Here is a 16,252-nt window from a genome sequence, read left to right on the forward strand (position 1 = left end):
CGACTTCTCTCACGTGCCAAAAGATTAACAACAACGTGTTGCTTGTGTTCATAAGAGACGGCTTTTTTGTTCCGAGAGTGCGAAAGCTGACGTGACAGCCGACGATGATAACGATTCACGTTAATCGCACAGGACGAAGTGTCTCCGGAGCGCCAGGTTGATCAGAGTAACACGAGAGTATTCTCCTCTCATACCCCTTCCACACTTGCTTGGCAGTAACTCTCAGTAATTTGTCGTCATGCTTAATACACGATGCTTGTTGATTTGTTAATCGGTTGAAAGATCGTAACCATGCATCCGTTAAAATTTTGGAAACTTATCGGAAGGCGAACGAGATCGCTTTCCGACCGTTGAATGCTAGTGATTCGTGCGACTTGTGCAATCGGCAAATTTAAAGTCCATTTTCGCACCTCCATCGACGTGTGAAAATTGCTCAGCTACTGTCGCGACGATTGCCGCGGCGCGCCCTCCTCTTTAATTACTGCCAGATAAGTGGTGGGTGACTATTTCTAACAGGTGCAGGCCCGCTTTTACAGCTTCGACACAGTCACAGTTGCAGCGAGAGTCGCGGTAATACGGATCCAACTAGAAAGCTATAATATCCCCTAATCGGCTGGAGAGTTTGCGCCAACAATGCTACATAGTGACGATCGCTTGACATTAATAGCGATACATAATGAGAGTTAATGTTATTGTCGACGATATCGTACGCTTAGATGCTAAATTATTAATAATAATAATAATAGATAAGCAGCTTATCATTCCCATGTTTATTTCTGTCGCTCCCACAAAGTCTCGTGTATAAAATTATACATACTTATACTTAATTATACTTGCACACATCTTTCCCTTTCTTCTTTTTAAAATTAATGTTACAGAAAATAGTATGTTTTATTTATGTCTCGCATGATTCGCATTCGAATACAACACGGAATTTTGCGGAGCGACTTGTGCGACTTCTCGACCGCAGCGAAGGCTCAACAGTCTTTAAAACAATTCTTGACTGCGGTCGCGGTCACGAAAACACCTGCATTCCCATCAACACACGTCTCTGAGATCTTTCTCTCGTTAACACGCGGATCTCTTTCGTAGGACAAGCGTTTTCGCAGCCCTTGAGCAATGACTCGAAGGTCATGTCCACCAAAGAGGGCCCCGACAAGGAGGACGACAGCTACTTGGGTTACTCGGTCGCGGCGGGAGATTTCGTCGGGAACGGCGACAGCGGCATGGTAGTCGGCGTTCCTCGTGGCTCTCATCTCCTCGGCAAGGTGCGTACCGCAGGAAATGGCGTATCAAACGTTGCAATGAGGCTTGGGCAGATAAGAATCTGCACTGAGAAAAATGCGTTTGGTATTTATGACTATAATTACAGAGTGAATTGTAATCAAAGGAACCATTTTTGTGTGTGCTATACTGAGAAAAGGATATCTAAAAAATGAAAAATATTCATTCGGTGAATACTGATAACTTAAATCTGAATTCTTTTATTTAAATAGAAGAAATCATTGCTGTCCATAAAAACTAAGGTTTCAGGAAAATGTACTCGTTTTTATTTGAAAAATATTTTATATCAGTATAAGTAAATATATACTTAGTATATATTTACTTAATACGCACGTTATCATAGGCGAAGGCTACTTGCAAATTACGTTATCGTAGGTCATACTTCTCACATCGAACATGATGAATCCGCAAAACATCTCCGGCGAGCAAATGGGTGCTTACTTCGGCTACGCCGTGGCTACCGGCGACATAGACGGAGACGGGTTGGACGACCTGATAGTCGGTGCACCCATGTACACGATCCCAGACAATCCGGAAATGACCATCGAGACCGGAAGAGTTTACGTGATATATCAGAGTAACGACAAGAAGAAGTTCCGTAAATTCGACACGAGGTAGCGAAACTTTAATGATCATTTTTCTCAGATAATTTTCGCGAAATTCCGGTTAGACTGAAGAACGATTAACCGGCAAAATTGCAATCTCGAGCTATGCAATCCGAGAAATGGGGCAATTTGTCAAAAAGTAGTCATTCTGAATGCGTAATTTCAAATGCCAAAATAATCTTTTTTGGCTCTTTAGACAAACAACTTTTTAGGAATAAAGAAAAACTAATAATGATAATAGTAATAATAATAATAATTTTTTAGTACATTACCTCGTACTGATTTCGATATTTTAACTTCTCGAGACAATAGCATACTTCCAATATTTCGGGAATTTGTCTCGGTGTTAGAATTAACGTGACTTTTTCGAAAATTGCCTCACATCATAGAATTCTGTCACGACTTTTTCCAAGACAACGCAAATTCACTACTAGGCACCTTAGCGGATAAGCGAAGAATCGCGTAATCACGCGTTGCATTTCGCGATATACGAAGAATGCTCACACAGCAAAAACCCCCACGTGACGCTCGAATATTTCCACTACTCCCAAGTTCACGAACGGCACTGACCCGAAGGGTTAAATAGGCTCTGGTCGGATCGCGCTGGACGAGTTCGTTGAACCGCGGTGATAATGACTTATCGTTATCCAGAGACGGCGAAAGCAACCGCGGACGTTTCGGCTTGTCGTTGGCCTCTCTCGGGGATATCGACCGTGACGGTTACGGTGACTTCGTCGTCGGCGCGCCCTACGGTGGTCCGAATGGCAGAGGTGTTGTCTACATTTACTACGGCTCGCGGATCGGCGTGTCGGAGAAGTATTCCCAGGTGATTCACGCGGAGGACCTGGGCAGCCCCGTGCAAACCTTTGGATTTTCGGTGGCCGGCGGCCTCGACCTCGACGGCAACATTTATCCGGACCTGGTGGTCGGTGCATACGAGTCGGCGGCGGCGATGTTCTTTAGGTAGTCGTTCGAATAAACGTTTCTCAGGCGATTTCCAACGAAATCGCCTTCGCCGGCGTTTCGGGTTTTGAATGATCTTTGGCGTCTTTCCAGGGCACGGCCGGTGATCAAGATGGACTCATATGTGACCTTCGGCTCGGAATCCAAGCTGATCTCCTTGGACATCAAGAACTGTACGCTGTCGGACGACACTAGAGTCACGTGTCTCCCGCTTACAGCTTGCTTCAGGTACACAGGAGACGGTGTCCTTATGAGGCACAATTTCAACGTACAATATGTGCTAGACGTGAAGAAAACGAAGAACCCGAGATTGTTCTTCCTAGAGTTGGAGGGCAAGAACACCATGAATCATACGATTACGGTGGAACGTGATCGACAGTTTTGTCGCACGGTTCGAGTGAGTTGATTTTGATATCATATAGAATGTTGTCGAAGAGTAGTTCAGAACTTTGCGGCCTTGTACTACTTACTATAGACTAAAAAATAACGTCAACATTGTTTATCTCGAAAATCCACGGGTCAATCTTTTCAGAATATACAGCGTCATAGAAACAGAAGGTCATCACAGATTAGATGGAATTATTTTATTATAGTTTGTTTGATAGAAAATTGCTGATTTATTCTGATTAAAGAATCAATCTTTACCCTCGTTATTCGTTTATTCGTTATCATTTGTTTATTCTCAAAGGATCTATGTGGACTTATGTTGACTTTAAACATTTTTTATCTAATTTAGTAAATATTCCAAGTCTGCAAAGCTTCAAACGGCCTTTTAATAACAGTCTATGTATTGTGGTCTCTTCTCGAAGCGAAACTTACCATTTCTACATTATCTCGAAGGTCTACGTAATTCCCAATATCCGCGACAAGCTGACATCGTTAGACGCTGAGATGCGCATGAGTCTGGAGGAAGAACGAATCCCGGACAACCGACATCGCGATCCCAGGATGCCGTTGAGGCCGGCTCTCGGCGCGACGACTTCTAGAAAGGACACTCTCTCTATCAGGAAGAACTGCGGTTCTGACAACATCTGCACGCCCGACCTATACTTGAGCGTGACTCCGAACGTCGGCAAATACTTACTGGGATCCGGGAAAAGGCTGGAACTCGAGGTTCTCGTTCAGAACAACGGTGAGGACGCGTTCGAAGCAACGTACAACTTGCAGCTACCAACTGGCATCGATTACATCAAGATCGAGCGAATCGAGACCCTGGAGATTCCCGTTCACTGTTCCGCGCCTAAACAATCGAACAACAATACGCTGCGTTGCGATATTGGAAATCCACTGCCGCAAAACAAACTCGTGAAGTTCAAAGTGCTACTTCAGCCTGTCACGTCTCACGGAATGAAGCCCGTCTACGAGTTCGACATGCACGTCAACACCACGAATCCTGAAGACTGGTCCACCGTCTACGACAACAGCCATCACTTGTCCCTGCCGATTTGGATAGAGACAGATTTGCGCGTGGACGGCGAGAGCAAGCCCAAGGATCTTTACTACAACCCTGACAACTACACTGCCGTAAATATCACGACGGAACTCGAATTCGGGCCGGCGGTCACGCACAATTACACGATTCGCAATCAAGGCCCGTCGGACATCGTTGAAGCTGAGGCATTCCTCGTGTGGCCGGCGCAAACTCTGTCTAACAAAGACTTGTTGTATTTATTAGAACAGCCGGAAACTACTGGACCGATTGCCTGCGAGTCTGCCAACGCAAATTATCTCAGCTTAAAGGTATGTCTAATGCACACTTCATTCGTAGAACATCTTGCCAGTTTTGTAATTTATATAAAAATTTAGAAATTATAGTTATTTTATTAATAATTTATTTTAATATAAACTTAATAATATAAACTTGTTTCAGAGATTTATTAATTCAGTTATTAGTTTGTATTTCATCCCACTGTATTTTTGTGCAATTTAGCTCAATTTATTATTTTACACATTTTTCATAATTTTTATTCTAATATTTATTATTTTACGATTTCAACGATGTTTTTCTTCTTATGCAGCTGAAATGATATTGTAAGTTGTAATTATGTCTTGCAGCTGGATCAGCGCAGGAAAGCTCATTTAAATTACCTCGATTATTCTGGTGTGATACTGGACGAGTCACAATCAGGTAAAACGATTAATGTCCAAAGAGGCTTTGGGGTGGACGGCATCAAAATAAACCAAAAAGAAGAGGTCGAAATAAACAGCGGTGACAGCTCGAATATTCAAAAATCGCGACATTCTTCCTCATCGTCCTCCTCCTCCTCGAGCACGGTCACGGAGACCAGGAGAATTCAACTGAATCCAACAGGACAAAAGCCTCAAGTGCTCACCACGACCTACGACTCTTCCGGAACTAGCTCGGTTAATTCCGAAACCGGTGGCTTGTCCAGCAAACCCAATATAATCTTCCACACGGCACCCGATGGTAGTTATGGCTTTACAACTTCGGAACTTAGCAACAAAGAATTCCACGCGACTGAAGCACCCTTCGGTTCAAGATTACAAGGCATCCGCCACGAGGAATCCTACGGAACTCGCGAGAATCATACCGTCAGAGTAGAAAATCGCTGGGGTGAGGGCAGTCGAGTGGAAGACGAGCGCACGACCTCGTCCTCGGGAAGATTCGATTCCGTTACGACTGACAGCGAGAGGCGGTATCAGGACCTTCTGCAACAGCAAGAGAAGGCTCGCCTGGAAGAACAAGAACGTCAGAGAAAGTTGCAGGAAGAGGAACAGCTACGTGAGCGTCAGCGAATTTTTGTTATGCAACGTCGTCGAGAAGAGGAAGAGCGTCAGCAAGAGGAGGAACATCGTCGGCAAGAGGAAGAGCAACATCGGCTCGACCTGGAACGACGACGGAAATTGGAGGAGCAATATCGACAGAAAGAGCAACAGCGACGAGAAGAAGAGGAGCGACGTTTGAGAGAACAGAGTGAGAGGGAACACAGGTACAACTATGACGAAGAAAGACGCTACGGCGCATCCTCCGGTGGTTACCACCCAACCACGGAGCGTGATTTCGTCACTGGTGATCGTGAAGAAACGGTCGGAGGGAAAGAATTCGGCTTCCGCTTACAGAATATCAATTCTACTCAAGAGCTGGAGCGGCTTTTCGGCACATTGTCGAAGGATACGTCCAGTTACCAGGTGTTTACCAGGCAGGGCCAACAATACGTATATTTCAAGGCGAGATTCCGAACGTCCGCTGATAGAAAAGAATACATAGAGTTCCAAGACGGTTCCATGTTCCCTCTGCAAAACCGTTACGGGGACCAAAGCTATATATCGGAGTCCATGGAGCCACGCGACAGTCGATTCCTCAGGTTAGAAGGTCGGCTATTCGTCGGTCCGGACGGCAAAGGTTACATCGTGCTGAAAGACGATCGGAGATTCCCACTTCAGGGCTCTTTCACATACACAGAGGAGAGATCGTATACTTTGCATGGTCCACACGGTAGTTATCACAGTAACAATACAGATAATCAAGGTCAAAGGACTTATGAGCAATCTTGGCAAGAGGAGTCGTCCAGTCGCGGTTTAACGTCGGACGACGGCTACGAAAGCAAATATAACACGCGCACACACGAGGAGAAGCGAACGGAGGAGAGGACAAGCCAAACTAGAATCTACGGCAAGAACAATGAACGATTCCACGATGAATTTCCCACGGATAGGCCAGAACCCGGTCGTCCGAGCTCGAGGTACAGGCGGGAGAGCGACATGATCGACGTCGAAGAGTTCAAAAAGTTTCAGCGGCTTCACAGACATCAACGGAACATCGACAAAAAAGAGTACGAATACATGGACGATGTAAACGACTACATAAACGATGAAGCTCTCGAGAACGACCACGATAACATTGAAGCCTCCGAGAACGACGACTATGTGAACGATGAAGTCGAGGAGGACTACAACAAAAACAAACCGAAATTATCGGAACCGATACCAACCTGCGACGCAGCGAATTGCGTGATGTTGCGGTGCGTGTTGGGTCCCTTGAAGAAGGATCAACAAGTTTCAATCAGTGCGAGGTATCGCGTGGACGCTCGCACCCTGAATGAAATAGCTTTCAGAGAGAAAGTGAGAGTGTCGACGAAGCTAATAGCGCGCGTCACGAAGCAACCGTTCATCGGTACACCCGCCGAACAGGTGATCCGGAGCGACGAAGTTATCACGAACGTCGAACCCAGCGCGCTACCTACCGTCCCGGACGTCATCCCGCTATGGGTTGTAATCTTGTCAGCCTGCGCGGGAGCGATAATCTTGTTGCTGCTCATATTCTTGCTTTATAAGGTTGGTACGGATACGAATGTAGGGTTGGGGATTTACTGTGTTATACTTGTAGCAATCATTAGAGTTACTTTTTTTTCGTTAATGACAGTAATAGTAATATACAGTTACAATTTGCGGATAACGATAATGAATATAATTGTTATTTTTATCGTTATTTTATACATGTAGTCACGAAACTTGGTGGAAAAGATAACAGGGAAATGTCAGTTCTTTAACGAGCTTTCACTTCTTTTCCTCAATTGTCTCATCGCTTCTTGAACAACGATAGCGAGTTATTTTTAAAAATGAATGACAGCGATAATAGCAAGCCACTCGTTTTAATGATAATGAGCTACGGTAACGAGTTGCTCTTAAAGCAATTCCCTCAACTCTGAATATAACGTAGAATTAAAGACACTGAGCGAAGTAGTTGATTGTATTATTGTTTCAGTGCGGTTTCTTCAAGAGAAACAGACCCTCTGACGCTCCAGAGAGACAGCCGCTGAACAGAAACGGTCATTTCCAACAAGGCGAGGAACACTGAGAGACAAAGGAAGAGAAAGAGAGAGAGAGAGAGAGAGAGAGAGAGAGAGGGAAAGGGAGCTCTTCCGCTTTCCGTTCGGTCGAAGCTTTCGACACTCCGGCCATACCATGGTCGAATTGTAGATGAATTGAAAACCTCGGCTACTCGATCTAACCGCGAGCACAAGTGCCTTAGTCCTCGGACAGTCGAAGGAATGCGCATCGCGTGGATTCGCTCGATGCAATTTGCGGACGCGATCGCGCTGTTCCCTCGTGAACAAATCAACGTTCACAGTGCCTTTAATCCACGTCTGGGCGATAACGAGTATTTTGCTGAGGTGCATTAAAACGGTTCTGAGCGACGATCGTCACTCGTCACTCGTATACTGCCACTGAATACTCCTTCCAGCTCCTGCAGCTCGACCACGCAAGTTTCTAGTCAGGAGACGTTCTTCTTCTTCTTCTTTTTTTTGTTTTTCTTACCGTTGTAATTTACTTAAGCCGCGCGCATAGTCGAACGAATATCTCGGCATTCTGGCAAATCGTATCTTCGTTGTATATAAGTATATATGTATAACGTACACGTTATTTTTTGTACTGTTATCCGCGCTAAAGCGCCTTAACGCGCGCCTCTCGTCGCTTCCGCTGCCTTTTTACGATAGATTAGAATTACTTTTCTATCCGTGTGTATACGATCGGCACGATCTCCAAAACGATCTCGTATCTCGCCGATGACATTAGCGGAACTCGTTCGAAAAACGTCAGGAACGTCAATCGGTGAGTCTTTCATGCGACACCCCTTTCACACGAGACATTCAACGGCCGTAAAACCGTGGAATTTGTATCCAGGCGACACAAATGTATAAACACTAATATAAGAACGTTAAAAGTTTTCAAATGTCTTTTACATTTTTATATCATTTGGAAAATATCTTACTAGCAGCATATCAAACATTAATCGTGTTCCGTTTGAAAGGGGACTGAATCTCTTTCGAAAGCAGCCTCGAAATCACACGATTTCTTGATTATTTATTAAATTTCTATATATATGTATTATATATAATACACATAACGTATGCTTGAGCGCCATAACAATAGCGTGGCTATGCTTCAGCCATGCGCGCAAGGTGAATGTGTGTACAATCTGTAAATTAGAGATAGGCGATGTACGACTGAAGAATCGATGTTCGATTCTTATCTTTCACCTTTTTCTTAATCAAAGAATGAATAGTCCCTTCGATAGATAATTGATGTAGTACAGTTATTTGCACACATGTTTTTTCTGATGAAGTTAGGAGCGCATCAAATAGTCACAATTGCAAGCCACTACTCACGGGTTAGCTACTTACATGACAATCGGTTTTTATAATCGGTTATTTGAACGTCGACTCTTTCTCTTCTCAATATCGCCCATCTCTATTGTAAATTATTAATTAATTACGTTACTAAAAAAACTACTTACGAAAAATAGATAAACGCTATCTGACTGGAGAGAAAAATCCCCGGTATAAATAGGGAAGTAGAACTGATTTGTACATACAGCGCTAAGATCTAATATTAAAAAAAAAAGAATATACATATAAATAATAAAATTAATACCATTTTGCGTACAATGCTCATTTTTTTTCTAATAAAACTCTGTAAAAGGTCGATTCGTGCAACACTGGTGATACGCGGCGCAAGTGAAAGGACGAAAACTTGCACATCAAACGGATAGTTTACAACCATTTATTGAAAAATTACAATGACATAACAGCAGTTGGCATAAAACAAATGCTTACTATATCAACATCATGTGTACTGCCTGCATTGTATTGATCGCGTTGACCATTTTTCCGCTGAAATCGGTGTATAAATTACATCGTGCACAAATTATAAGAAAATTTCTCCAGATATAAAAAAATATATGCTTCATCAATCTCGTCTTTTTTCTCAATAAATTTGGACAGTATCCTTCATATTCTTTTTTTTCTTTTCATTAGTAAAATCCATATAAAAATAATCTATAACGAGTACAATTGTCAGTTTGTAAAATATACTACCATCTTCGTTAATAGGTTTTTCTTTTTTTTTCTTCATTCGCGTTTCGAGAGCCTCATACACGTGGATCAGTTTCGAGAAATGACGATTGCTCATGATGAATATGAAACGGTAACTGTTCGGTGTGTATGTATATGCATATAACGATCGATGTATGACCGAAAGAACCGAGGTCCACTGGGGCGAAGTAAATCTTATAAAAAATCTGCATGAGATCCCGCTCCGTAAAATTGTACAAAAGTTAACGCGCTCGAGGAGGTACGTATAAAAGGAAACAGTGTGAATGTTACTGTTGCTTATTGTGTACTTGTATAAGTATCACGTATTTACGGATGAACGATTCGGTTATTGCTACTGCATTAATAACTATCATTATGTCTACGCCCGGCAATCACTTGATGAATCGGGGATGGAATACGTTAGCTTTCACACGGGACACAATATGAGCGATTAAGAAATTACAATGATACATTGATATTCTGTCGGGCAGTGCGGCAATCGTTACTGCTCCCCAAAACGCCAACGTCAGCGTGTCAACCGGGTAATATGTACAAGTTCAGCCGCAAATTCGGGCGACCGTATTTCTTATTTAAAATTACAATCAACAAAAGTATTCTCGTTCGATCTTTTCCTGACTACGTATGATCGAGATTAGACGGATACTGACAAAAATTTTCGAGCTCGCGCTTTTTCTTAGTAATCTTATACACACACATTTTATACACAAGTTTAAAACGAATGCAACAATGATGATTTAGATACACCAGTAAAAACGACGCTAAAGGAGCACCGATGTACCGTGAGGACTCGTGACAAATTGTTAATTTCATTGATATCGCGATTGCGCGATTCTAAAAATTCATCTAATAATTAATATGTATATGTGTGTGTATGTGTATGTGTGTGTGCGTTAAATAAATCTCTCCCTTCTATCCCTATCCCCAAAATTGGACTATAAAGTCATTATCTATCGTCGAATGCAAACAGCGCTCGACGAATATTACTTTTTCCGTTATCCTTCTCTTTTTTGTGATGTTGGACAAAATCGACATGTTAAAAAATCTTTGTATCACCTAATCGTCATGATCACTATTAAAATTAATCTTATCGTCTATATCGTTACATGTATTACCCTCGTATCAGCTATCAGGAACCTAAAAACAAGTGACGCTTTAGGCGATTTAGATGTGATCTAATAAATTAACTGATTATGAATTCGTAGTGAAAAGATATATATTAAATGCGACGTGGAAGTCGTTCAGTTTCCTTACTTTCCATTGCAATTGCGTCCCCATTTCGTAAAGTTCCTTGAGCGTTTCTGCCAATTGCCCCGAGCTTTCCAATTCCTTGTATTTACGGTATAATTCCAGAGCCGCTCGCGCGTCCTCCGCCGAATCGTGAGTCTCGGATTGGATTTTCTTGCCTAGGAAGTGCCACGTCAAGAAGCGTAACGACACCATACGATGACGAGGCAAGTGGAACAACAAAACTGTGTCCACTATTTGTTCTGGTGGCACCACCAGATTTATCACCCTATAAAGAGCGATAGTTAAGAGAAAGGGGTTGGCGCGCGCGCATGGATGTCGCGAGAGCAAGCATGAATTTACCTGAAATCATTCTTCAGGCCATGCCCAACAAAGATAATGCCGTTGTCCACTAGAAATCTCAACTTTTGATACGTTGACTTCAAAGTAGTAAGATGCTTACTACTGAAGTTCGCGTCTAAATCGCCCGGCTGAATCCCACTGAATTTGGTAAGATAGTCGACCACCTGTTCCTGAGTGCTTATATAATCGTCTATGAACGGCGTACCTTCCAGTGGACCTTGCCTACTTGATAAAAGATATTGATGTAACCGTAACTTACGTTACATATATCGCGAGTATATATCTCGTATTTTCATTATTAATTATCTCCGATCTAAGATCTGATTGTTTCTCGTCATTTGAGGGGACTAAAGAGAAACTTGTTCGTGAAACACATTGAGAAATTTGCTCATACAGCTAACTCATATGGATCATACCCGCGTATACAAGTGATTCGCGCCACCGACATGTGGCTCGGTTTTATGGTCGACATCTTCCCATCACTCCGCAGCTCGGCTTCTTCCTGATTTAAAGTAACAAACTCTGCGTCGATTCCCACTAACTCTCCTATAACAATAATTCGAACATATGAGTAATACTCGAGTAACGATAACGAGGTATGTTTTTCAATACTAAAACTTTTAAAAAGCATGTAGATATAAGATACTTTTCTAGGTTACATTTAAAAATGAGTTTTTCTGCCAAGTACGAAATTAAACAAGATAACCACATGGGTAACTTACAAAGAGGCAGATATACCTTTTTGAGGCATTTCGTCCGATGAGAGTGGAGTAAATGTGATGCCTCTCGTACCACCGCTGCGAGCGATGCACTTGTCTTCCCCGAACACGTCGTATGTAAGTGGATTGATAAATGATGTCGGCTCGGGTGCAGGTATCGCGGTGTAATGAAGTACGCAGGGTATTTTCCAGTCGAGATTGAACCATACCGCTTCCTGCGGCGTCACCGCCGATATGCTGCAAAGTAATCATTATATGTATGAACGAACGACATGGATACTCGACGCACAGTAAAACCATCTTTCTTCGAGGGTCAAAGAAGGACTAACCAAAAATCGTTGAAGATGTACCACTGCGACACGGCACTGCCTGACAACCGCTCGTGATAATTCGGTCCAACCTGCAGAAGCGCCACGATGTTCCTCCGTTCCTCGTTAGTCTTGTCGTCGACGTAACAAACAACGGCGCTGAGACTGTATTGTATTTTTTGAGTATTAATGGAAATTTCAGGATTTGTACTTTTCGCCTCGGCTACGTTGCTGTGCGCGGCGCACTCCTCGTCGTCGTGGATGTCTCCGACGTTCTCGGAAACTATTTGTACCTTATTGTCATCTCGGCCGTTCTCCACCACCAAGTTCGTTCGCGCGGACGCGCCGTTATTAGATTCGTTCATCATGCCGTTCACCTTCCGCACAGACAGCTCGCCGTTCTTGTCGAGAGTGATCTCGATATTGTGAGGTATCCAGGAATGCGAGTAATATAAATGACTAGGAGGCGACGCCGACGAAGTTGTAGGTGACGGTAACACTCTCTCTGCCTCTGTACGATTAATACGACCATTGGTCAACGTTCACTTAGAAAAATATGTCGATCGGACTGATGATTTGATTTTGCGTACCTGAATCGCGACCAACGTGCCTAAATCGACACCCAACTCGAGTACAGTTATTGCCGTATCGACAAGGTTTGGCGGTGATGGGCACAGGACTGGAACAGGGACTAATTTCCTTCCCGGCTAACACCTTTTGCACAACGATGTCCATCTGATTCTGCCAGAACGCCTTGTCCTGTAAACAATTCGTGACTCTCAGACGGTTGATGCACACATGCTTCATGCTTTGATTTCGTATCAACTACAATTGTATGTTTAAATTTGTGTTGTAGCTACCTGTTGAGTATCTAAGCCGCAGTTTAGAGCCAGTATTTGAGGTAGTTTAGTCAATTGTCGAGACTGGAGAGTGGGTGTAAATTTCTGGCAATTGTCACACCATGCAGGTGTAATTTTCTCGGGTCTTAAACTGCGGGCAAGAACACTCGTGAACGGAACCTCTTCAGCTACAAAAGGTAAATTTTTCGTTCAGTCGCAATTGCGAAGACGCCCGCGTTAAAAATAGACTGAGGGCCATGCGGAGGAGAGCGAGTCGGGCGTGTGAGACGTTCAAGACGATTGAACTGCGATCTTCGCTCAAATCTTGTTAACAAATTATTATTTTACACGCTTAAATGCACGATGCACTAGTCAAAATAGTCTCTTTCTTTCACCAATATTTTCAGTCTCAGAATACTCATAACGAGTTTCTCGAATATGATACGTCAGACTCGCCCTCAACCGAGATTTCAGTCGCGTATCTCTTAAAAGTGGCTTACAAGAATTAATTATCTCCGGATAAACTAAGTTAGACAGCAACATGATGGAATGTTTTGTAGCTTCTTGCCCACATTTGAGACATCGATGTATGTGCATTTGTTCGGATCCAAATAGTCGACTGATTTCTGTTTCTTCGTCTCGGACTTCGTTTTCTTCAGTGGATTTTTTGGTGTTCTTATCTACCCGCAATGAGTGTGCGTTTAAAAGAAGCGAACATTATTAAGATTTTTGAATAAAATATATCATTCGATAAATTAGATATGCATGTAATGTTTCTGACAAGTGTTCTCTCTCTCTATCTAAAAAAGCGTTGAATTTTAGAAAGCTTGTCGGCCTTTGTAACAAAGCAATATGAGATATAGATCATCGTGACAATTTGGGAATAATTACTCTGTTAAATAGACTTAATATCTCAGCATTTTTTGCAGATTTCATGTTACTTTGAACGGATATCAATCACATATCTTTAAATCCCAAGGTTTCCTCGTATAACAGCAAAATCATGCAACACTTTTGGAAAATAAAATACAAGGGGCTGGCGGCTTCTTATTATTAAAAAAAACTCATGTATATAAAAAATGTATATAAAAATATATATTTTACCTACATTTCGACATTCATTTCTAATACTAAAAATCTATTGTGTACGTAACATAAATTATATAGATTTTCAGTACTGGCAATGAATATCGCAACGCAGTTTTTGAAGCGTTGTAAGGAGTATAAAATGAAAAGCGTTACCGTAACTGATCAATGTAAAGTCAAACAAAACAGTATGTTCTAAAAAAAAGAACAGAGTAAAAAATACGCGCCTTCGCGCACATTAAAAAAGCTTCAGTTGTGATATCCTAAGAATACAAGACAACAACAAGATCGTAAGATACTAAAGCAACGTCTCTGCGATGTTCATAAAGATGTATGGTAAAATGTGACAAAGTTATCTCGGGTTACCTCTTGTTATTCTTCGGATATGTCGCTGCAGCCTTTGATCGAATGAACAGATCAAATAATATCACATACAAGTTGAAAAATAAACACAAAAAGTGCCCAATGCAAAGGTTACACATGAATTGTGTTTACCTTTCGATGTGATCCACATATATTTACCATCCTCCTCTTGCTTCCGCCTCCTTCTCCTCTCTTCGTCGTGGCTCCTGTAGCGAGAACCAAGATCCTCGAGGATGCTCGGGAAATCTTGCTCGTTATAGACAAACGGTGGATATTTGGACCCCGATTTGAGTCGCGCCGCCTCTTGTTCCTCTTGCTGCCGCTTTTTGGTCTCCAGAATCTCGTAGTGTATCTGATGTAGGATAAATCTGTTCCAACTCTGAGAAAGTAAACAACATAAATAGAGCGTGTCACACGCTGTCGATCGCGACGACTACTTCATAGTCATACTTGTATGAGCCTGATCAAACTAATCTTCCTCTTAGCTTCCGGATGTAGGTCACTCAGTATGAGTCCCAAGGCTGCCGCTTCGGGCACCGTCCTGAAAGCCCTGAGAAAGTTTGCGGCTTGACAGGGCAATCCCCGCGAGATGTCCAGCATATGGAACAAGAAGCCCAGTTCGCAAGAGAGGCAAAATTCCCGTTGACACGAGTGTGAGAGCAACGCTATCCTCACAGGCTCGCAGTAGTATAGCAACTGTAAAACACGAACGTAACGTCTGAATGAAGATTCCCTTTCTCTCTGTTATTTCTCTCATTGCCTTATCATGGATCTTATAGCATTGGCATTATGGTATACTTACTTGCAGCATAGCGTTACAATAACTGTTGGGCAGGGTGGCCTCCAGACCGCAGAAACTGGTGCGATTGTACTGATCGAAATCGAAGTCGTCGTAACCGAGCCGTGAGTATTTCAATTCAATCTTACGGTAACGCTTAGGTATTGCCACAAAAGCGCCGTCGTCTGTTTTAGATCGTGAGTCCCCCGTGAAAAGCTTCGCGACTAAGCCGCGTCGTTTTTCCAAATCGTACGGTACCTGCAAAAGAGGTATTACTTATTTTTGTCTCACTGAATAAAAAAAAAAATGAAAAGATGAAAAAGTGCCAAACGTATATTTCGCCCCCAGCGACCAGTCTCAGTTCTCGGCGCGATTCACGCGACTAACAAGAGTTCATGCGCGTAAACAGTTTCGGTGCGTGACGGAAAATAATCTTGGATCATAAAACAAATAAATAATGCCTATTGAAAAACGCGTGAACACGAACGTGTGTATGTGCGTTTGTGGGAACCGAACCGACACAATGCGGCGCGTCGACATTAAAATTACGCATGCTATTGTATGTCATACAACCTTTATTGTTTCACTCAAGTACAACTTCGAGTATACATTATCATGCGGAAACATATTCTACGTGTAAATATACTAGTAATCGCACGCCTATCGAGCTTGTTGAGCGAAAATCATTCAGCGAAAACGGATGAGAAATGCATCGATCACAAAACACATTGTGCGGCACTTTTGCGAGATTCAAGGCAGTAGAGAATATCACGCAGCTCGACAAAGCATAGGAATTATTATGAGAGCTTTCGGTGAAAGATATATCGAAACGTTCGTTCACGATTCTTTCTTTTTCGGTGGGG

The 16,252-nt window shown here is 42.7% G+C and overlaps 2 protein-coding genes across 6 annotated transcripts in view; one reads left to right on the forward strand and one right to left on the reverse strand.

Annotated features, from left to right (window-relative positions):
* LOC116845611 (integrin alpha-PS2) overlaps positions 1 to 10,801 on the forward strand; it is a 75,539-nt gene extending 64,738 nt beyond the window's left edge. The window contains exons 8-14 of one of the 2 annotated variants that reach the window (XM_032818514.1): positions 1,093 to 1,268; positions 1,660 to 1,898; positions 2,541 to 2,852; positions 2,946 to 3,249; positions 3,693 to 4,592; positions 4,908 to 7,148; positions 7,579 to 9,259. In XM_032818514.1, the coding sequence (XP_032674405.1) occupies positions 1,093 to 1,268; positions 1,660 to 1,898; positions 2,541 to 2,852; positions 2,946 to 3,249; positions 3,693 to 4,592; positions 4,908 to 7,148; positions 7,579 to 7,671 (4,265 nt within the window). In that variant the 3' untranslated portion in view covers positions 7,672 to 9,259. Of the gene's footprint in view, positions 1 to 1,092; positions 1,269 to 1,659; positions 1,899 to 2,540; positions 2,853 to 2,945; positions 3,250 to 3,692; positions 4,593 to 4,907; positions 7,149 to 7,578 lie in introns of both variants that reach the window. The other variant, XM_032818515.1, reaches the window with a different exon arrangement.
* The window catches only part of LOC116845612 (PAN2-PAN3 deadenylation complex catalytic subunit PAN2), an 11,655-nt gene continuing 4,984 nt past the window's right edge, over positions 9,582 to 16,252 (reverse strand). For 2 of the 4 annotated variants that reach the window (XM_032818519.1, XM_032818516.1), the window contains exons 10-21: positions 15,414 to 15,647; positions 15,062 to 15,307; positions 14,744 to 14,990; positions 13,663 to 13,842; positions 13,184 to 13,350; positions 12,914 to 13,082; positions 12,345 to 12,834; positions 12,035 to 12,252; positions 11,713 to 11,842; positions 11,297 to 11,518; positions 10,961 to 11,222; positions 9,582 to 10,843 (exon numbers count right to left, since the gene is read on the reverse strand). In XM_032818519.1, the coding sequence (XP_032674410.1) occupies positions 10,829 to 10,843; positions 10,961 to 11,222; positions 11,297 to 11,518; positions 11,713 to 11,842; positions 12,035 to 12,252; positions 12,345 to 12,834; positions 12,914 to 13,082; positions 13,184 to 13,350; positions 13,663 to 13,842; positions 14,744 to 14,990; positions 15,062 to 15,307; positions 15,414 to 15,647 (2,580 nt within the window). In that variant the 3' untranslated portion in view covers positions 9,582 to 10,828. The remainder of the gene's footprint in view (positions 10,844 to 10,960; positions 11,223 to 11,296; positions 11,519 to 11,712; positions 11,843 to 12,034; positions 12,253 to 12,344; positions 12,835 to 12,913; positions 13,083 to 13,183; positions 13,351 to 13,662; positions 13,843 to 14,743; positions 14,991 to 15,061; positions 15,308 to 15,413; positions 15,648 to 16,252) is intronic. The other 2 variants (XM_032818520.1, XM_032818518.1) reach the window with 1 other exon arrangement.

This window comes from Odontomachus brunneus, unplaced genomic scaffold, assembly GCF_010583005.1.
Source record: "Odontomachus brunneus isolate Ranch 3 - 2012 unplaced genomic scaffold, Obru_v1 Obru_scaffold_054, whole genome shotgun sequence".
NCBI lineage: Eukaryota > Metazoa > Arthropoda > Insecta > Hymenoptera > Formicidae > Odontomachus > Odontomachus brunneus.